This window comes from Salvelinus alpinus, chromosome 21 (assembly GCF_045679555.1).
Source record: "Salvelinus alpinus chromosome 21, SLU_Salpinus.1, whole genome shotgun sequence".
Taxonomy (NCBI): domain Eukaryota; kingdom Metazoa; phylum Chordata; class Actinopteri; order Salmoniformes; family Salmonidae; genus Salvelinus; species Salvelinus alpinus.
In genome coordinates, this window is record NC_092106.1 from 5,452,182 (window position 1) to 5,474,218 (window position 22,037).

At 46.9% G+C, this 22,037-nt stretch overlaps 1 protein-coding gene across 6 annotated transcripts in view; it reads right to left on the minus strand.

Moving 5' to 3' along the window:
* kmt2a (lysine (K)-specific methyltransferase 2A) overlaps nt 1–22,037 on the minus strand; it is a 51,224-nt gene that overhangs the window by 16,151 nt on the left and 13,036 nt on the right. The window contains exons 3-21 of one of the 6 annotated variants that reach the window (XM_071356628.1): nt 17,336–20,703; nt 16,373–16,550; nt 15,887–16,121; nt 15,701–15,765; nt 15,052–15,615; nt 14,749–14,828; nt 12,369–12,611; nt 11,450–11,596; nt 10,636–10,731; nt 10,281–10,401; nt 8,988–9,101; nt 8,462–8,646; nt 6,960–7,013; nt 6,419–6,592; nt 5,972–6,082; nt 4,309–4,382; nt 901–1,103; nt 607–707; nt 374–511 (exon numbers count right to left, since the gene is read on the minus strand). In XM_071356628.1, the coding sequence (XP_071212729.1) occupies nt 374–511; nt 607–707; nt 901–1,103; nt 4,309–4,382; nt 5,972–6,082; nt 6,419–6,592; nt 6,960–7,013; nt 8,462–8,646; nt 8,988–9,101; nt 10,281–10,401; nt 10,636–10,731; nt 11,450–11,596; nt 12,369–12,611; nt 14,749–14,828; nt 15,052–15,615; nt 15,701–15,765; nt 15,887–16,121; nt 16,373–16,550; nt 17,336–20,703 (6,251 nt within the window). Of the gene's footprint in view, nt 1–373; nt 512–606; nt 708–900; nt 1,104–4,308; nt 4,383–5,971; nt 6,083–6,418; nt 6,593–6,959; nt 7,014–8,461; nt 8,647–8,987; nt 9,102–10,280; nt 10,402–10,635; nt 10,735–11,449; nt 11,597–12,368; nt 12,612–14,748; nt 14,829–15,051; nt 15,616–15,700; nt 15,766–15,886; nt 16,122–16,372; nt 16,551–17,335; nt 20,704–22,037 lie in introns of all 6 variants that reach the window. The other 5 variants (XM_071356627.1, XM_071356626.1, XM_071356631.1 and 2 more) reach the window with 5 other exon arrangements.

The window sequence follows — 22,037 nt, forward strand, 5'->3', positions numbered from 1 at the left end:
CCATTGGGTTCTTGGTCACCTCCCTGACCAAATCCCTTCACCCCCGATTTTGGCCAGGTGGCCTACCCCGGGAAGTGTCTTGGTGCAAACAGGATGCACCTTAGCTCAATTGAGTCTCATAGCAAAGGGTCTGAATACTTATCTAAATAAGTTCATTTATAATAAATTTAGAAAAATTCTAATAACCTGTTTTCGCTTTGTCATTATGGGGTATTGTGTGTAGATTGCAGAGGACTTTTTGTTGTTTTAATCAATTTTATACTAAGGCTGTAAAGTAAAAAAAAATTTTTTTTGAAAAAGCCAAGGGGTCTGAATATTTTCCGAAAGCACTGTACATCTCGTACAAACAGGTATTTTGGTTTATCAGTCTTACCAACTGTTTCCCTCGGATGACGGCCATGTGGACGTTTTTCAGAGAGCCATCGTCATCCTCGAACACCTCGGCTGACCACAGGGCACAGTTCACGTGGGTCCACTCGTTCTGCCCGATGTACAGCAGCCTGCCGCCCTCCTGGAACCAGACACAAGCACAAAGAACACGATCAAGAGCTGTACCACGACTAATCGCGACTGCTAAAGGTGGTGCTAAGCACAACTTTGACTTACGTTGGTGTTATCATCACCGTACTTGAGACACAGCACACACTGGCGGTTGTCGCTGACGCCAGGGGGTGGGAGCAGCTCAGGACTGTCTTCACAGCTCAGGTCTGAGAGAGACAAGAATGCAAGCCACAAACACATCATTTCCTGCAACTGAAACTGTATCAAAAAGTGTATCCATTAAATACTTAGTGTAGGTGTGTAACCTAAATGGCACCATATTCACTATATAGTATATAGGGAAAGGTGCACTACTTTTGTCCCTAGGTGTTGCCCTATAGTTGTGTTGAGCAGACTCACCGTGGAGCATAGGGGGTGTTTGAGGAGGTAGAGGCCGGGGCGGAGGGGGGGAGTAGGGCTCTCCGGGGGTCTTGGGGCAAGGGGCCGGGATGATCTTCTTCCTGAGCGGCTGCCCGGCGCGGGCGATCTCCTCGCGCTCCTGCCACTGGGCGTAGTTGTGGTCCAGGGAGGGGGGCAGCACGGCGTTGGGGAGGAGGCCACTGCTGCAAGAGAAACAGACAGGTAGAGACTCAGACCCGGTTTGAAACCTTTATAAAACGCATCCTTCCACTCTTGAAGTGTTAACATTTAATTGGTGAAAGCAAGTTTTTCCACTGCATTGATTTCACCAATTATGTCAATTTAGATCAGTGAACACAGTAGTTCAAGTACAGCAACAACATATGAACAGGGTCTAACACAGATTGCAATAATTCTCAAACTGTTATACCTCAAAGCAGTGCATTTGGTACATTTTCAAGAGCGCAGACAAACCAAAATGTAAATTATAATCTAACCGCTTATAACCTTCTGAACGACTCACTAGATTGGGTTTACAACTTTAATTAGCTAAAACACAAAAAAGGCCACGGTAGCAGATAATGGACCCCATCAGATATTTATGTAGTTGGTTCTGTTTAGTAACTAATATACAGTGCATTCAGTAAGTATTCAGTTACAGCCTTATTCTAAAACTGATTAAAATTGTTTTCCCCCCTTCAGTCTACACACAACAACCCATAAAAAAAAACACTTAAATATTACAGAAATATTCAGACGCTTCACTCAGTACTTTGTTGAAGTGCCTTTAGTAGCGCTCCACACTGTCCTTTCCCACATGGACAAAAGGAACACCTACGTGAGAACGCTGTTCATTGACTACAGCTCAGTGTTCAACACCGTAGTGCCTTCAAAGCTTGTCACTAAGCTAAGGACCCTGGGACTATCACCTCCCTCTGCAACTGGATCCTGGAATTCCTGACAGGCCACCCCCAGGTGGTAAGGGTAGGCAATATCACATCTGCCACGCTGATCCTCAACACGTGTGGCTCAGTTGGTAGAGCATGGCGCTTGCAACGCCAGGGTTGTGGGTTCAATTCCCACGGGGGGACCAGGATGAATATGTATGAACTTTCCAATTTGTAAGTCGCTCTGGATAAGAGCGTCTGCTAAATGACGTAAATGTATCTAAAGTTCCATGTATAATAGTTGTATTTTCATCAACATTTATTATGAGTATTTCTGTGAATTCATGTGGCTCTCTGCAATATCACTGCATGTTTTGGAACTACTGAACGTAACACGCCAATGTAAAATAAGATTTTTGGATATAAATATGAACTTTACCGAACAAAACATACATGTATTGTGTAACATGAAGTCCTATGAGTGTCATCTGATGAAGATCAAAGGTTAGTGATTCATTTTCTCTCTATTTGTGCCTCCTCTCTTTGACGGGAAAAATGGCTCGGTTTTTCTGTGACTTGGTGGTGACCTATCATAATCGTTTGTGGAGCTTTCGCTGTAAAGCATTTTTTAAATCAGACACTGTGGCTGGATTAACGAGAATTTTTATCTTTAAAATGGTGCCTAATACTTGTATGTTTGAGAAATTTGATTTATGAGATTTGTTGATTTGTATTTGGCGCCCTGCTATTTCATTGGCTGTCTGCGAGGGGTTCCGCTAGCGGAACTTATTTTTCTTAAAACCGCATTGTTGGTTAAGGGCTTGTCAGTAAGCATTTCATTCTAAGGTTGTTGTATTCGGCGCAGGTAAAATACAATTTGATCCCTTGCCTAATTGGAGTAAACTAATGGACAACAACACTTAGGCTTCTACTTCCAGCTTATACATACTGTATACATTTTACAGATGCAGTACCATTTACAATAGTTATGTTGTGTTCGATTTTAGTCCCATCCTTTTTTCAACTGTGCTGTTTCACAAAAGTTCTGAACCTTTCTATTCTCATAGATTCTACATTTTGTAAATTAAAGCAAAATTTTTGATAAGAGTATTATTCATCGATTGACTGACTTAATTACCCAGCAGTGCTATTTGCAGTTAGTTCCAGGTAAACATTGCAATTCTTCAGCCATTCCTGGACCTGCAACCAAAAAGAAGCTACATACAGACAGTACCAAAACAAAATGACCTAATGATTCAGTCTCATCAAAGGAAAATCTGCAGATCTGGGAAGGTTAATATCCCATTTATCATTACTGCAAGAATTTTGTATAATAATTCAAATTGAAAAATTAAGTTTTGAATCCAGCATTGTTTTGTGTATCAGTTCATAAACCATGGAATCGGTACATCGAAAATCTCTTAAACTCTTCTGCAACCTGTATGGAGCAGCGGTCAATTTTTGGGTCCTTAAATGAAACTGGTACACTTTATTTATCACCATTTTCTTTAACCAATTTTTGCCTTTAATGCAGGGCTGACAGACAAGTTCCTTACTTTCTCCCCCTTCCACTTGGCTCTTCCATTTTTGCGGTCAGGCTGGAATTAGTTGGTTGTAATAAGCTAGCTCTTTCACTTACACGGTGAATCCTTGAATAATGCTCTCTGCTGGCTGTTGTAATACTTTATAAGCCACGTTGTTGGTAGGGACAGCATCCACTTTCAAAAGCAATGCTTCGCTGAAGCTCCCCTTCCATCGTTGTGCCTCGCAGATTGACGAGTAGACGCCCAATTTGTCCGCCTCATTCTTACAAATGTATCGCATTTTTTGCCAAAGTGTTTAATTTGCTTTGGCTTTTTAATTCCTCACTGTGCAATGCTGACCACGGGGCTTTGTCGGATTGTTTCCGTAGTTAGAGCTGATTTGGAGAAAACCTCAAACCAAACTTCTAGAACAATATTACAGTATTATAAAAAAATCAAGATACGTTTTTGATTTGGGAATGTTCTCTTAGGGGTGTTCCAAGTTACTATATGCGTTTCTGGCATTGAGAAATAGCTGCTACACGCACTTTAAATATTTTAAATCAACAAATGGGGTTGAAAGGCAGGACTAAAAATCAGCGCTGCTAAAACCGCAGGGCGACCACAGAGGAGTGTTCAAAGCTCATTATGTCAAAAGGGACACGGGCTGGCCCCCCTTCTCACACTGGAAGTGGGAGCATGCACAATTCATGATCTATGGCAAGAAGAGATCTAAACATTCAGATGGGACTTGGCTCCTCGAGCAGGTCTGTCAGTGTTTACACAGATACATAGAGGCCTACAACGCATGGGAGTATCAGAGAGTACATTGAAAAGTTAAGTTCACTTAAGATATAAGCTATATCTTGAGTCATAATCTACTGTAACAATAATTCAGTTTGTCATTTCAATATGAATCATTAATGCGACAGGCAGCATGTGTACCGATCTATTAGTCTCTTGTGTAATCTCATTGATATGTTGCTGTTAACACTCACTTGGGGGAGAATTTGTGCGTTTCCCAGAATCTGGACTCCTTGACTTTGAACCAAGGGAATACGCGCTCCATTTGCTGCAACAGAGACGGGGAAAATAGACGTTAAAGGCCCACTGCAGTCAAAAACCTGAGTTGCATGTGTTATATATACATTTCTACACTATGAGGTTGTAGTAATACTGTGAAAATGATGAAAATGCCCTTTTAGTGTAAGAGCGGTTTGAAAAGACCACCTGACATGTCAGCCTGTTTTGGTGGGATGGAGTTTTGGCCATCCATGGTGATGTCGCCATGCGGTAAATTAGTTCATAGACCAATAAGAGTTCCAAACCTCTCTGCCAATAACAGCTAATTTTCAGTTTCCCCTTCCCCACTCAGACCGCTGACATTCCTAGCCAAATTCTTGCTTGAGAAATTGCCCTTGGCTAAGAAGCTTTTTCTGTGTTTTACCATTTTAATTGAAAAACACAGTAAGGTACTTAAATTGTTACACAGATATGATTTGATATGGAGATAAAAACAGATACATTGGGCCCTTAAAAAAAAAGGTACAGTCTGGGATGCCCTAAATAGTGCACTACTTTTGACGAGAACCCCATTGCTCCTGGTCAAAAGTATTACCCTACCATTTGAGAAGCAGCCCGTCTACCAGTGGAGTCAAATCAGGGTGAATACTAGCGTACTGAACAAAAATATAAATGGAACATGTAAAGTGTTGGTCCCATGTTTCATGAGCTGAAATTAAAAAGATCCCAGAAATATTCCATATGCACAAAAAGCTTAATTCTCTCAAATTGTGCACAAATTTGTTTATATCCCTGTTAATGAGCATCTAATTTTCCAAGATAATCCATCTACCTGACAGGTGTGGCATATCAAGAAGCTGATTAAAGAGCATGGTCATTACACAGGTGCACCTTGTGCTGGGGACAATAAAAGGCCATTCTAAAATGTGCAATTGTGTCACACAACACAATGCCACAGATGTCTCAAGTTGAGGGAGTGCGCAATCGGCATGCCGACTGCAGGAATGTCCACCAGAGCCGTTGCCAGAGAATGGAATGTTTCTCTACCGACTTGGCAGTACATCCAACCGGCCTCACAACCGCAGAGCAGGTGTATGGCGTCATGTGGTCGAGCGGTTTGCTGATGTCAGCGTTGTGAACAGAGTGCCTCATGGTGGCGGTGAGGTTATGGTAAGGGCAGGCATAAGCTACGGACAACGAACACAATTGCGTTTTATCGATGGCAATTTGAATGCACAGAGATACCGTGGCCCATTGTCGAGCCACAATCAACAGCCTGATCAACTCTATGTGAAGGAGATGTGTCGCACTGCATGAGGCAAATGGTGATCACACCATATACTGACTGGGTATCTGATCCAAGCCCCTAAAAATAAAAAAAGGTATCTCTGACCAACAGATGCATATCTGTATTCCCAGTTATGTGAAATGTATAGATTAGGGCCTAATGAATTTATTTCAATTGACTGATTTCCTTAGGGGTTAAATAAAGGTTAAATAAAAATACAAACCTAAAAATGAACTAACTCAGTAAAATCTTAAATTGTTGCATGTTGCGTTTATATATTTCTTCAGCATACTACTGAAACGGAGGCTGAGCAAGCTCTCTGTAGGTTAATTCCTGTTGGATCTCCTCACCCGGATAAAGAAGGACTTGACCATGCTATTGGCTTTCCTGTTCTCTGGCTGCCCGCCGTCTGAGTTGATGGCCATCTGGATGATCTTCACTACGTCGTCACTGAACTCAAGCTGAAAGAGAGAAGAGAGAAAACACCACACTGAGTGAGTGACACACTGCCCTCCATCTCATCCCTCTCTCTGACCGTGAACTGCGTTTGAACTCGGAGCGAAGAGAGCTCCCCGGGGATGAGCATTCATGCCACTACTCAGGTGTCTGTGGATGATGTGGCTCTGCACTCATACAAACATAGCTCCTGTTCTCACACAATGCTGGGTGGATGCTGATGGGATGAAAGGATTGAAATGGACTGAGACAACAGATGCTTTTGCGGGGCAGTTGATTGAATGCGTTTTTCAAAGTGCAAGTTGTGAGATCACATGAGTGGGATGTGATTTTAGACTCACCACAGACTTGTAGCGCCCGGTGGCCAACTTCTTCTCCACCGACTCCAGGTCGAGGGGGGAGTCGTTGGGGGGCTTGACCTCGGTCAGGACTGGGGGGTCGGGCCCCTCGGGGGAGCGACGTGTTGGTAAACTCTCCTCCGTCTCGGGATTCAACTCAGGCGGCTTCATCACAGCCTAAAGAGAGCGAGAGATGGAGATATAGCGGGGAGGGAAGACAGTCAAATTACAAAACACATCTGATCCATTTGCTCTCCTAACATGTCACAGACATACAAAGAAAATATGTACAGTGGCAAGACAAAGTATGTGAACCCTTTACAATGATCTGGATTTCTGCATAAATTGGGTCATAAAATTTGATCTGATCCGTCATCTAAGTCACAACAATAGACAGTCTGCTTAAACTAAAAACAGACAAATTATTTTATTTTTCTTGTCTATATTGATTCTACATCATTTAAACATTCACAGTGTAGGTTGGGGAAAGTATGTGAACCCCCTAGGCTAATGACTTCTCCAAAAGCTGATTGAGTCAGCTAACCTGGAGTCCAATCCTTGAGCCGAGATCGGAGATGTTGGTTAGAGCTGCCCTGCCCTATAAAAAAAAAAAAAAAAAAAACATTTAAGTTTGCTATCCACAAGAAGCATTGCCTGATGTGAACCATGTCTCAACCAAAAGATCTCAGAAGACCAAAGATTAAGAATTGTGGACTTGCATAAAGCTGGAAAGGGTTACAAAAGTTACTATAAAAGCCTTGATGTTCATCAGTCCACGGTAAGACTTGTCTATAAATGGAGGAAGTTCAGCACTGTTGCTACTCTCCCTAGGAGTGGCCGTCCTGCAAAGATGACTGCAAGAGCACAGTGCAGAATGCTCAATGAGGTTAAGAAGAATCCTAGTGTCAGCTGAAGACTTACAGAAATCTCTGGAACATGCTAACATCTCTGTTGACGAGTGTACGTTACGTAAAACATTATACAAGAATGGTGTTCATGGGAGGACACCACGGAAGAAGCCACTGCTGTCCCCAAAAAAACATTGCTGCACGTCTGAATTTCGCAAAAGAGAATCTGACAAAATATTCTGTGGACAGATGAAACTAAAAGTTGAGTTGTTTGGAAGGAAGGAAAACACACTATGTGTGGAGAAAAAGGCACAGCAACATCAAAACCTCATCCCAACTGTAAACTATGGTGGAGGGTGCATCATGGTTTGGGGCTGCTTTGCTGCCTCACCTTGCCATCATCGACAAAAAATGAATTCCAAAGTTTATCAAGACATTTTGCAGGAGAATGTAAGGCTATCTGTCCTCCAATTGAAGCTCAACAGAAGTTGGGTGATGCAACAGGACAATGACCCAAAACACAGAAGTAAATCAACAACAGAATAAAATACGACTTCTGGAGTGGCCCAGTCAGAGTCCTGACCTCAACCTGATTGAGAAGATGTGGCACGACCTCAAGAGAGAGGTTCACACCAGACATCCCAAGAATATTTCTGAACTGAAGCAGTTTTGTAAAGAGGAACAGTCCAAAATACCTCCTGACTGTTGTGCAGGTCTGATCTGCAACTACAGAAAGCATTTGGTTGAGGTTATTGCTGCCAAAGGAGGGTCAACCAGTTAATAAATCCAAGGGTTCACATACTTTTTCCAACCTACACGGTGTGTTCAATAAAGACATGAAAACATATAATTGTTTGTGTTCATTGTTTAAGCAGACTGTATGTCTATTGTGGTGACTGAAAATGTATGGCCAATTTATGCAGAAGTCCAGGTAATTCCAAAGGGTTGACATACTTTTTGCCACAGTTTAATCTGTTGGGCCAGGTGTTTTTCCTGGTCATGTGACCAAACTCTAGGCCCTAGTTATAGCCAAAAATCCAGGGCCCAGAGTTTTTCCTGACCCTGTCACATCAGCAGGAACAACTTGGCCAGGTTACACCCCACAACCAGAGCTTTAAGTCTTTCCCTGGTGAAGTTACATGGTCAGGAAAAACTCCTGGCCCAAAACATGCAACCCGATATCCCCTTCTCTCCTCACCTGTCTGTAGCGGAGCAGGTGCGTAGAGGTGCGGGAGTTGAGCAGTGCGGTGAGGACCTGGCGCACCAAGCCCTGCAGCTCCTTCTCCAGGGCCGTCCTCCACTCGGCCGGGTGGCGCTTCGTACAGTTTGTGCAGGTGTAGGCCACGCTCTCTGGCAGATTGGACAGCAGCTCGTACATCTCGTCTGGTGGTGGGAGACAAGGGAGCAGAGAGGAGGTTGACTTTTTACACTAATGTATCGGTTGGTTGGTCAATTCTCAGTATCAAAAGTGTTGACAACAGATCCATGCCGAGTATATGACTATGGAAAGGCATTTTACAAGTGTTTTTGGGTATATCAACAGAAGTTGAAATTGATAAACACATTTAAATATAATACCCCTAAGTTGTGAACATATAGCAGCCAAGAGAGAGAACGGTGCCGAGTTCAAATCTGTATCACATCATAACGGGAGAGGTGTTGAAAAACAGACAGACGGCATTGTTTCCCGTGAGTAGAGTTGTGAAACAAGAACGCCCGCTAACCTGTGAGGTTCTCACACTTGGAGTGGACCCAGTGGTCACACCTCCCACACTGCATCATCTTGCTGTCGTAGTCGTCTTCGTCATAGCACTTATCGCAAAGGGGGCAGAAGTTACCTGGAAAACACAAGTCGTTGGGTCATAGAAGAAAAATCTCTCCCCAGACCCTACTCAACCCTTCTCATAGTACTGAGGAGACAGATGCCAGGGTCATGTTCTTTAGGGACAAAACTGACTGAAACCAGAAGGGACTACCTGGACTTTGCCAACTAGAAACATTGTTTTCTGTAGCAAAACATTTTATATATCAATGTGCCCCCCTAATGAATGCTTTTGACATTTTCCTTGGTCAATTACAGATGTAGACAGTGAGACAATAGTCCGAGTACTGTAGAGCTAGATCATTCTACATTACTTGAGACCAGAGGTCTCAATTTGGTCACACGTGTGACAAAATATTTTGCTGTGCGACCATGTTTTACTTTGGGAGCACTGTGTGACTTATTGTTATCTCCCAGAAAAATAGTTGTAGTAATGACAGGGCTTCCATGTATCGTTGTTTCCAAGTGCCCTAGAGAAACTAGCGAGTGCCTATTCGTTAGCGTCATGGTTGCGCCACTACTACAGCGAAAACGGCTTGCCTCTAGCCCAACCAGGTCAAGAGCTGACCCATATTAATGGTGCAACATTTTTAATATTCCTATAGCAGCTCGCCGAGGCCGCATTATACATTCGTAAACTACGTGTTGGGCAGTTCTAAAAGTACTCACGGGTGGACGTTGTTAACCATTTGTTTACACTTTGTTCAGTCATGTTACCTCATTGACTGGCTAACAACCTGGTTGGGGGCACAGAAAGGAAAAGGGATGGCTTCTTCAGGACGTCAATGATAGACAGATCTCTTGCATGTTGTCATCACAAACCTGATGTTTTGAAGAGACTATGTACCATTTTCAACGTAATGTATCGCAATAGGAAAATAGTTATTTTACACAATGTGGAAACCTAATATTCCACAAGACTCATTTCAATGACAGGTATTCGTATCAACGTTTAAGCTTTTATAATAAACAAAACGTGTATTTAGAGTGTTACATATTCGTTTCTAGGGCAAAAAAATATGTGCTTCAAAAAGTATCTAGAATTTACCTAGGCCCAATACAGGCTGAATCTCTATCAATTGTGTAAAAAAGATTCTGGGTGCTCCTAAATTCCACATGTTGCTCCTAATTTTAAGTTGGGAGCACCAGAGTCACCAACATAAATTGATTATTTATAGTCCTGCTTGTGACTCACCTTTAGCGAAGAGTTTGGCACAGTCATGACATAGGGAGAAGTCATGTGACCACTGGGCGTCCCAGGCCTTCCCGGGTTTTGTGGCCCCACAACTCTTACAGCGAACACACTTGGTGCAGATCTGGACACAACGAGGACACAGAGGGAGAATTCATGACAAATTCATTCAATGACAATTAATGGTTAAACAAAAAGGCAGGCTGTTAACCTGTCTAAACCTTACCCTAAACTTCTCCAATTTCGATCTCTATGCCTAGCCCTAACCTTTGGGTCTGCTGGCCAGATTACCACTAACAAAAAAAACACATTGTACTGCTTGGAGGAGGGAGCAGGAGAAGAATGGCGTGATGCATACCCAGACCCGTTTCTTCTTGGTGGGTCTGGTGGGATGGTTGGGTCCCAGGCACTCGGGGTGATAGCTGTTTCGGCACTTCTCACACTCCAGAAGTTGCTGCTTGGGGAAGAAAAGGTGGAGAGTAGCAAGTTAGCAACCTAACTGCCATCTTGCCTCAGACTTTGTAATTAGACAAACATTGAAGCTCTAAGTACCATTGAAATCTCTCTCTACCTCTTTGTGGAAGACATTGAAAAGAGCCAGACATTACAGGGATAATGATATAGCATAGGCTAGACAAGCGGTGGGAAGTTTTCCTCCCAATAGTGCATACCAAAAGGCCTTCATCATGATATTGTTAAGGTACGAGTCCCAAATGACACCTTAGTCAACATTTAGAGCACTCCTTTTGACCTGGTCTGGTCAAAAGTAGTGCACTAAACAGGGAACAATTTGGGACACATACATTGTTATTTGTCTGGATCAAAACCCTGATTAGAATGACAAAGAGGAGTAAACAGCATGATACAGTAACTGGTTCTTGTAATGAATATTTTCTGAAAAATCCCCGTGGCATATTGGAAAATCCCCTTCCAATCTGATAACTCAGGAAAATGAGGGCGTGTGTCATTATGAGATTTCAAAAGAATATGTTTCGCTTTAACTTTGTGGATTAACATGCGTGTGTTTCTTTCCACAAGCAGTAGAAGACACGTCGACTGACGCTACTGGTCTACTTCTAGAAATGACCACAAACAAATACGCATTCGCAAAGTCCCAAACCACTAAATAGCCTTTGTTACACACTCAAATCACTCGAAAGGGAGAGCCTTACTTTAGTCTTCTGGTGCTGGAGGCCACAGGTGTGGCAGAAGCGGCAGCGGCGGCAACACCAGTTCTCCCACTGCTCCTCCAGAGGGCGCTCAGTCTCCCCCAAGCAGAAGAGATGGAAGGGCTCGCAGCACACCTGGCAGAAGACAAACTGGAGGAGAAGGAGAGGGAGGGAGGCGTGCCGGTGCAGTACACAGTCAGCGGGGAGTTTTTCAGTCAAATTAATAAAAATGGGTATTAAAGTGGGACATGTGGATCTAAAAGGCTGTGTGTAAGAGAGAGGTTTTATTCAGACACTTTGAACTGCCTGAAGACTACCACTAAGGGTCTAAACCATGTGGTCTGTGTGCTATCTGAGTGTTTGTTGCTGTATACTATACAGTATACTAGGGTATTTAGATATTCCGAAGGTATGATTATCAATACCCTCACGGGGGCGTTCTACACCACTGCTTATAACTAACAATAAGTTGACTATCTAAGATGTGCCAAATAAATTATATCCAGCTCAGGGCTCCAGGTATGCATTTGGTTAGCCAACTTGCTAGCTAAGTGGTTAGATGGCAAGATCAAGCTTCTTGGTTACAGCAGAGACAATCAATCCCCTCGTTGCCTAAATTGTTTTGGTAATACCGTATACTGTACAGAAACTGTATGTAAATCTGGATACCGTCCAAACCCATTTGTAGCCTTTGATATGTCATAGTGGGCCCGCTGGTGCTGTCCGGTAGAACCCTGTGATAGACTAGCGTCCTGTCCAGGGGGTGTACCACCATGTTATGTTAGATGAGTAGCTCACTTTAAATTCAATTAAATTCTTCTGTTGAAATACAAAGAAGCTCTCCTTTTCCCTCATTTTGAGAGTGGGGCCAGCCGGTCCTCACCTTGGTAGAGAGAGCTTGCAAGAGGCACCCGTGACTCACCTCGACGTTGCCACTGCTGGCACAGAGGAAGCAGATGACCCGCGGGGTGATTGGCACGGAGGTGAGGAGGCCGAGGCCGCCCGTGGCCCACACGTTCTCCACGTCATGGTCCTTCTTAAAATCCACTCTGATTCTGTGCACTCCGTCGCAGGGCACTTTCTGCTTGGCGGTGCCTCCAGTCGAGGGAGTGCTCAGCAAGTTTAAAGTACTGCTCTCAGGTTTGGTGGCCAACGGCTTCTGCTGCTGGGGAGGTAGAGGAGAGGGGTCAGGGATGAAGGCCAAGGGGCATGCATGAGACTTATGGAATATATTTGTATATCACTTTATTGCCCATCCAAAGATGGACATTTATTTGCCTTTGGCATCGCCTTACAAAAACGTCACGTCATAAAGGGAACTGCAGAATAGGGCTGTGGCGGTCATGGAATTTGGTCAGCCGGTTCTTGTCATGCAAAAGACTGCCGGTCTCACGGTAACTGACCGTTAACAAACAGAAACACATCTAACATTTCCAGGGCTCCACGGATAGGCTACAAGCCACATACAAGCAGCTGATGCACATCTTTGGAACATCAACATTGAAGAAAGTCTAATAAAATCTATTTAAAAATGTACACCATGACAATAAATCCACACATTTTTTAGGTAGGTCTAAAGAACCATTATGATATGAAGAAAATGTATTTCAGAAGAAGATGAGTTGGCCTACTGTATGTTATCTGGCTACGCGCCATGCCATAGGATGTAGGCTTGTTCATTTAGCAGACAAGATATGCTTATAAGTCCTGTGCTATTATTTTATATGATTGTATAGTAAGAACTATTTAATTGAACTTAGCTGAATAAAATAGAAAGGACATTTTTCCCATTCCAGAGCAAGTGTGCATATGAAGTGGCTGTGTTGAGCGTAAAAGTAATCACTTAAAAACCAGGTCCTATATGCTAGATTTAGAGTTATTTGGCACCTTTAGTTGTGAATGATAGGTTGCACGCGCTGTTCTCGCTGTTCTCTCGTCAAGTGATCACAATTTCAACAATCACACTATTCTCAATTTAATCTTGTCTTTACTAATATGTCAAATTGGTTTTGAATGACCCATTATCAAATGAGCAGGGGAAGACATGTCATCCGTATGCACTCGAAAAGCAAATTTAGGATGCTTTTCTGACGGTTCTCATACCTACCTACCTACCTGGTCAAAAGTTTTAGAACACCTACTCATTTCAAGGGTTTCATTATTTTTACTATTTTCTACATTGTAGAATAGTGAAGACATCAAAACTATGAAATAACACATATGGAATCATGTAGTAACCAAGAAAGTTAAGTTCATTAGTGTTACCAGCCTCAGAAATTGCAGCCCAAATAAATGCTTCACAGAGTTCAAGTAACAGACACATCTCAACATCAACTGTTCAGAGGAGACTGCGTGAATAAGGCCTTCATGGTTGAATTGCTGGAAAGAAACCACTACTAAAGGATACCAATAAGTATCTTGCTTGGGCCAAGAAACACGAGCAACGGACATTAGACCGGTGGAATATGTCCTTAGGTCTGGAGTCCAAATTTGAGACTTTTGCTTCCAACCTCGATGTCTTTGTGAGATGCAGAATAGGGGAACAAATGATCTCTGCATGTGTGGTTCCCACCGTGAAGCATGGAGGTGGTGGTGTGATGGTGTGGGGGTGCTTTGCTGATGACACTGTCAGTGATTTATTTAGAGTTCAAGGCACACTTAACCAGCATAGCTACCACAGCATTCTGCAGCTAGTAACCGAAAAAAAAGAAAAAAGAGACTTGAACAAATCAAAATATAAAACACATTTAACACTTTTTTGGTTACTACATGATTCCATATGTGTTATTTCATAGTTTTAAAATCTTCACTATTATTCTTCTACAACGTAGAAAATAGTAAAAATAAAGAATGAGCAGTTGTGTCCAAACTTTTGACTGGTACTGTGTGTGTGTGTGTGTGTGTGTGTGTGTGTGTGTGTGTGTGTGTGTGTGTGTGTGTGTGTGTGTGTGTGTGTGTGTGTTTTTTCACTCAGTTTCAAATCGGCTGTTGAACTTCATCCTTCAAATGTATCATCGCCAGTGAGGTGAGTTTTAAAAGCATGATACTGTTTTGATGATAAGTGTTTGTGATGTTTGAATGTATTTGCATTGATGTCAAAGTGGTTCGATGGACAATAGAGCCCTGAGTATCAGGCCATTAGCGACCTGATGGTTGTTAGCGAGTTGGGTACTACCAACGCATGCCCTGAGTGCATAAGAGGAGATTACCGTGACTCACATGGAATTTTACTGCGGTCATGACTCATGACTGCCGGTGTGGCGGTAATACAGTCACCGCAACAGCCTTAGTGCAGAACATACCTTCTCTTTTGGTCTGGTGGGTTTAGGTGGTGGTGGGACAGAGCGAGATGCCTGTTTCTTCATTTGTTTCCCTTCGGGTGCTGAGGGGACACAGGTTATAAGAGTACCCACATTAGCTACTATCCCATTTAGAGCAAATCAGTGCTTTAGACCGCATCAAGAGAGAAACGTAATTCTATTATTTAGTAGCATTAACAGTTGGATATACTAACGTGCAAGGGAAAACAGCTATATTCTAGCCATTTCAAAAAGGGGTAATCATAACCATTACAATTGGAGATTTCATGCTATGGCTCCTCCTACCTGTGTCTGTGATGGGCGTGGCTAAGCTCTGCTGCTGGGGCTTCCTCTTGGCTTCTGTGGGCGGAGACTTGGAAGCCCCTGCGCCCTCCTTTTTTGCAGTCCCCTGGGTGGGCTGTGGCCTCTGATGCTGCTGTGGTGGCTGCTGGGGCTGGGGTGTTGGTGGGGAGGGGGAGCTCTGGAGTGAGGAGGACGATGAGGAAGAGAAGGAGGAAGGGGAGGAGGGAGGGGTGGGCTGCTGAGGCTTACGTTCCTTCCTACTAGCAGCGCCCGCGGGTGCCGTTGCAGGATGTTTCTGGTCTTGCCCAGGGGCGGTGGTGCAGCTGGGGGCCTGGTCGTTTGGGGGGGTAGGGTTGTCGGCTGGGGGGGACTGCAACTGTGGCGGTGACTGTTTTTGCTTCTCCTCACCTGGCTTCGGGGGAGGGGTTACACTCTTTTTGCGAGGGGGCTCCTCCTTCAGAGGGGGCGGGACCTGTTTGAGACTGGGCTCAGTGCTTGTTGGGCCCTTGATGGGGTGTAATGCCTCCTTTTTTTCAGACAGTTTGTTCTTCTTCTTGTATTTTTTGCCTAAAAATTAAAAATGATACAATCCCATCAATTACACTGAGAACTGTGAATGACAAAGACATTGTGGCTTTATGCAGACACAGACCTTTCACTTGCTTCTTGAGAAAAATCTTGGAAGGCATCCACTGCAAGTTCTGACACTTTCGGACCCTGCGACAACATACAAGCATACAGTCAGTCACATATTCAAACATTGTGGCGTGAAATGAGTGACTGGGATAATCGCTCAACTCAAGTCAACATAACACGATTCTCAATTTCTCATACTCACTTGCAACACTGCTTCTTGATATTGCGGCCTCCGAACTTGGGCTTGTCCAGGCAGTTGGTGCAGACTCCGCAGTCGTCGGGGACCTGGCAGCCGGGACACTGCCTGCAGCGCCGCGACCGCCGCCCCTTCCTGGGCGCCGCCCCTCCCTCCTGGATGATCTTGGTGTGCCGCATCACTGGCTTGATGGGAGGGGACTGGGGCTCCGCCTCTTCCGAGCCCGCCACTGAAGATTTGTCTGGGGTGGGGGGGGGGGACATTCGCAGCATAATATGGTGACGAATCAAAAAAAGGTCCCAAATGGAAATAGGTAATCACTCTTGTAATGGGGTGCCAGGCCAGGAACATATGAAACAGAATAAGATACGGCCCTGACCCTCAAACGCCATGACTTCATTGATTTGTTGGAGAAGCATTTGAGTGTGCGAGCGGGTCATACTTCATTACACATTTTCAAAAGGGGACGTGCCCGTTTAACACAGATCTCACCATCATTCCCCATGGACGACAGGATCTTCTCCCTCTCCTCCCACGGCAAGGCACTGAGAGTGGGCATGTCGTCGGGGAACACGGCCCGGTTGCGGCCCAGGGCCACAGCGGCGCGCCGACACACGTGCTTGATGCGCGGCCCTCGCACCGACGTCTCCGAAGAATCGCTCTCGTGACTCTGGTGGAGTAAAGCCCAAAAAATCAATACAGTTGAAACTTCACTGGCTCGAGATAAAGTGCCCGAATTCTGGGACTGTGTTTCAAAAAAAATACATATAAAAAAAATAATAACATCTATGTTAACTCTAAATCAGTCTCTGAAGGGGCTACTCTAATAGGGTTGTCCCAATACCAGTATCGCGAAACTGCTGATTCGTGGAAAGGAAACAAAGCATGAAGCAGATTTACATTTCTTGAGGAAAAGAGTTATGTTGCAGACTGTTATAGCAGTCCCATTTGTTTATTTTCCAAGCTATAGACTACATTAGAATATTTTACATACAGCAAAGTTTTAAAGGGGCGTAGAGTTCAGTCTGCTTCAAGTTCTTTTTGTTTGGTGGAAAATCAAGCATCACCATACTGGTATCGTGACAGCTCTAATCTGGAAACCATCATTCTCAAGGCTCTCTTACCAGTTGACAGTCCTCTTATTAAGATAAACATCTTTCGGGGAGGGGGGGGGTTCTAAAGGAGAATATATTTGTGCACTTCTGTCTGCATAATGCAAAGTGGTTTGGCAGAATTCCCCTTGAAAAAACCCCTTTCAGGGACATTCCTGCTATCAGGTTTCAGTCTGTGTTCAAAACACTCACAATGCTATTGATGGCAGCAAACACTCTCAGAATCATGTCAGATGATTTCATTGTGGTTGTGAGGACATAGCAATGAAACATATCAAGTAAACCAACAGAAATAGCCTAGTCAGCGGAGAAGAGGCTGCGGGGGAGGAAGAGGGGAACTAACCTGAACTTTAGGATGGTCTGGGGATTTCAGCGACTTGCTCTTCTCGATTTTGAACAACTGCGCTTTGGCCTTCTTCAGCAGGCCTGCCACCCGCTTGTCGGCCACAGGCTGCTTCTCGGCGTGCGCCAGCATGGAACCCAAGGATGGGACCGCCGGGGGCTTCTTGCTGCCGGTCTGCCCTGGGGGAAGGCGTGTCTGCTGGGCAGGGGCACATGTTTTCTCCTTCTCCCCAAGCTCAGCCTCTGGCTCCCTCTCCGAAGGACGGGTCTTTTTGGATAGGCGGCCCTTGGTCAAGATAAGGGGAATAGAGGAGTGGACTGCAGCCCTGTCTACAGGTGCTGCCTCTGTACCCGAGTCCACATGAACAGACTTCTTCCTGCCAGGTGTCTTTTTAGGAGCAAGGGAGGTCAGAGACTCCTCCCCTTCCCTCCCCTCCCCAGCAAACAGGCTGGGTGTCCTATTGGGAGAGGCGTCTGGAGTAGACGCCTTGCCTCTCCTCTCCCAATCTTTTCTGCCCTCCCTTTTGTTCTCTTTCTCACGCTCTCTGCTTTTCTCGGTCTCCCTTTCCTTCTCCTTGACAGGAGCCGAGTCCCGGGAAGCCGAGGCGCTCCTCTCTCTCCCCCCTTTCCCGGCACCGCGGCCCGTCTCCTGGGGGCTGGAAGTGAAGAGAGAGAAGAGTTGGGAAGAGGAGCAAGAAGCGGAGTTGCCACCCGCACCACCACCAAGGCTCCCGGCTGCTCTATGTCCGTCGGAGGAGGAAGGTCCGTGTGTGGAGAGGCCCAGGGGGCCCGGTGAGAAGGTGCTGAAAGGGGCAGGCGTTAAGGCACTAGCGGGCAGAGAGCTGGAGGAATTACTGGTGCTGCTGGCACCAGTGGAGATGGAGCCTGTCAGCACAGACAGTTCAGAGGGACCTTTTCCAGGCGGGGCACCTGGCTGGCTGCTCCGCGTGGTCATGGAGTGTGAGGGGGACCGGGGTTGACCTCGCAGGGGTCCCGGGGTCGTCCTCTTCTTACGTCTCACCGACCGGCCCGACTTGGGGGAGGACTGGAGGGGAGACAGCGATCCCGGGCTGCTCCCCGATGACGACTGCAGGGTGACCGACTCAAAGATGCGCGAGTGCGCCTCGCTGGGAGTGAAGCGCGGGGCGCGCAGCAGGGGGCTGCGCTTCTGGAGTGGCGACTCGAAGCGGGACGAGGGGTGCTGCTGGTGGTGGTGGTGGTGGTGATGCAGTGGAGAGAACAGGCGGGTGCCCGCCGCGGTCCCACCGCCTGGCGCAGGGTAGCCCGCTGGAGCAACCCCCCCGGCACCAGCGCCATGGGGCATTAGACCCACGTCTTGAGCCGTGAGAGGTGGAGGGCGGAAGTTGTCGAAGATAGGCTTGCGGATAAGGCCCTCCTTGGCATACTTAGCGGAGGAGAAGTACTGCTGATCGGTGCGAGACCGAGATGTCCAGCGGAAGGTGGGCTCTCTCAGGATGGACCTGCGCTTGTCCTGCAGGCTGGAGAGCACCAATGACTGGCCCTGGAGAAACGGGTGGGGCAGGATCCAAGGGGAGTGGGGGTGATGCTCCGCTGTGTTGGAGCCTGACTGGGCCTGCTGCGGGGAGCTAAGGAGAGGGGGGGGCGGGGGGGACGAAGACGAGGAGGCGGCGGAGGCAGCCTGTTGAGAGTTGGACATCAAAACTCCCGTGGCCGGGCTGATGATAGCCTTCTTCCCTCCGGTGGCCAGGCTGCCTCTTCCCCTCACCCCAAGGCTGCCCCTGCCCACACCCTGCCCTCTGCGGCCCCTCCGGCCCCGCTCAATCAGAACCCGCTGCTCCGGCTCGGGCTCTGACGGATGCCTGGAGGAGTGCAGCATGTCCCCCTCCCTCTCTCCCTGGGAGGACGGGGAGTGGTCTCGCTCGTCGTCATGCTCGTCGTCAGGTTCGGACAGGGCCTGAGTGCCCTCCGAAGCCTGGGAGTCGCACGACGAGTCGTCCAGGCTGGGGCTGCTAGATCGGGACGACTCACCCGACGAGAGCTGGGAGGAGTGCAGGGACACAGCGCTGGAGCCACACGAGGCGACGCTGCTGCTGAAGCGCCCATTGCTGGTGCTGTTGTTGCAGCTGTTGTTGAGCAGGCTGGCCGCCACGGCCGTGGCCCTGCTGGGTGTGACAGTGGGAGGCGGGGGAGGGATGGTGTCGACCGGAGTGGCGGTCGCGGCTTTAGCAGCGGCGGTGGTGACTGCAGCTGTGGACGCCCGCATGGGGGAGGCCGAGGCGGGCTGGGGGGCAGCGACGGGGGGCGGGACAGCATCTAACCGTGCCACCTTCATGTGGGGGTGAGAGGCGCCGAAGCTGCCTTCGTCCTCGATGAAGCGCTTTGGGGTTTTAATGATGCGCAGCGAGACGGTGCTCACCACGGGCATGATGAACTGCCTGATGTTCTTCAGCTGCGTCCTCCTCCTCCTCCGGATGCCTGCCTCCATGGCTGCCGCCCCTTGGCCTCCTATGGCAACCACCTCCTTCTCTAACAGTTTCTTTTTCTGCGCACCTTTCTTGGCGCGCTGCAGCAGCTGCTTGGCGATTGAGGCGTCAGTGCGTTTGGAGGGGGGAACGATTCGCACGGGCTTGATGTGGCGAGGGCTGGTTCTCAGGTTCAGTGGCCTGCCCAGCTTAGAGGGAGAGGACGAGGGGAGCGGGCTTGAGGAGCTGCGGACGTCGGGGCTGTCGTCCTCCTCAGCAAAGTGGGACGCCCTGAGCTTAGACTGCTGTTGAGGAGTGTGGGGGTCCGTATCTCTGTCCCGGCGGACGCTGAAGGACTTTTGTTTGGTTTCCTCTGAACCAGAGGCCTGGGCAGCAGCAGCCTCGGCTTTGAGGCGCTCGGCAGAGGGAGGCCGTCCTCGTCTGCGCCGAGGCACGCCAGGCACCGGCACACACTTCCTGGCGATGGCCTTGAGTGGGCTCAGTTTGACCTCCCGCAGCCGCTTCAGTTTGGTCACCTTGGACTCGCGGCTCGCTTTGGGAGGCTTGGCCTCTGTGTCGTGCTGCTGCACGGAGCCCAGGGGCGTTCTCTTTGTGGCTTTCCTCTCCTCGTCACGGTCCTTGCGGTGTGCAGTTGTGGAGCTGTGCTCCTGCCCGCTGTCATTGTCTGTATGGCTGCCGGCCTGCAAACTCCTCTGGGTGCCAGAGGCCGGAGGACGGCCTCTCCTCTTCTCTCCAGAGCCAGGCGGCCTCCCGGGCAGCCGCTTAGCCTTCTCCACAGGCCACTCCTGGCCCTCGGGTTTCCCCGAGGCAGGCGAGGGGGAAGGGCCGGCGCCTGCGGGCCCTTTCTGTGCAGTTATGGCCCGCGGGGGTCGGCCTCTGGGCTTCTTGTCCTGCGTGGGAGTAACTGGTACAAAACAAACAAAAATAATGGGTTTCAAATAAGTGGGGCTACCTCTACTACTTTTGAGAGAGCAGAGAGGGATATATACACACACACATGACTAAAAGTATTTGGACACCTACTTGTCAAACATCTCATTCCAATATCTTGGGTATTAAAAGAGGTTCTGCTCAGCGACTTTCTCTATTCAACCTGACAGAGCTTGAGAGGATCTGCAGAGAAGAATGGGAGAAACTCCCCAAATACAGGTGTGCCAAGTTTGTAGCGTCATACGCAAGAAGACTCCAGGCTGTAATCGCTGCCAAAAGGAGCTTCAAAGTACAGAGTAAAGGGTCTGAATACATGTGTAAATGTGGTATTTCAGTTATTATTATTTTTATAAAATGTGCAAAAATGTCTAAAAACCAATTTCGCTTCATCATTATGGGGTATTGTGTAAACTCCCAAGGATTTAAAAAAATATATATACATTTTAGAATAAGGCTGTAACGTAAGAAAATGATGAAAAAGTAAAGGGGTCTTTGTACTTTACGAATGCACTGTGTATACACACAAAAGTATGTGGACACCGCTTCAAATTAGTGGATTCGGCAACAATGGCTCAGCCACGAAATGGTAGGCCACACAAGCTTACAGAATGGGACTGCCAAGTGCTGAAGCGTGCAAAAATCAACTGTTTTCGGTTGCAACACTCACTACCAAGTCGGTTTTCCATGGCCGAGCAGCCACACACAAGCCTTAGATCACCATGTGCAATGCAAAGCGTCGGCTGGAGTGGTGTAAAGCTCGCCGCCATTGGACTCTGGAGCAGTGGAAATGCGTTCTCTGGAGTGATGAATCACACTTCACCATCTGGTAGTCCAACGGACAAATCTGGGTTTGGCGGATGCGAGGAGAACGCTACCTGCCCTAATGTAGACACTGACAGTTGTGGGTGCATTGCATGATATATTGTTGTCTCTACCTTCTTGCCCTTTGTGCTGTTGTCCGTGCCCAATAATGTTTGTACCATGTGTTGCTACCATGTTGTCATGTGTTGCTGCCATGCTGTGTTGTCATCTTAGGTATATTTATGTAGTGTTTTCTCTTGTCGTGATGTGTGTTTTGACCTATATTTGTATTCTAATCCCAGCCCTCGTCCCCGCAGGAAGCCTTTTGGTAGGTCGTCATTGTAAATAAGAATTTGTTCTTAACTGACTTTAAATAAACGTTAAATAAAATAAAAATAGTGCCAACTGTACAGTTTAGTGGAGGAGGAATATTGGTCTGGGACTGTTTTTCCATTGTTTGGGCTAGGCCCCTAAACGGTTCAGCGTACAATGACATTCTAGACGATT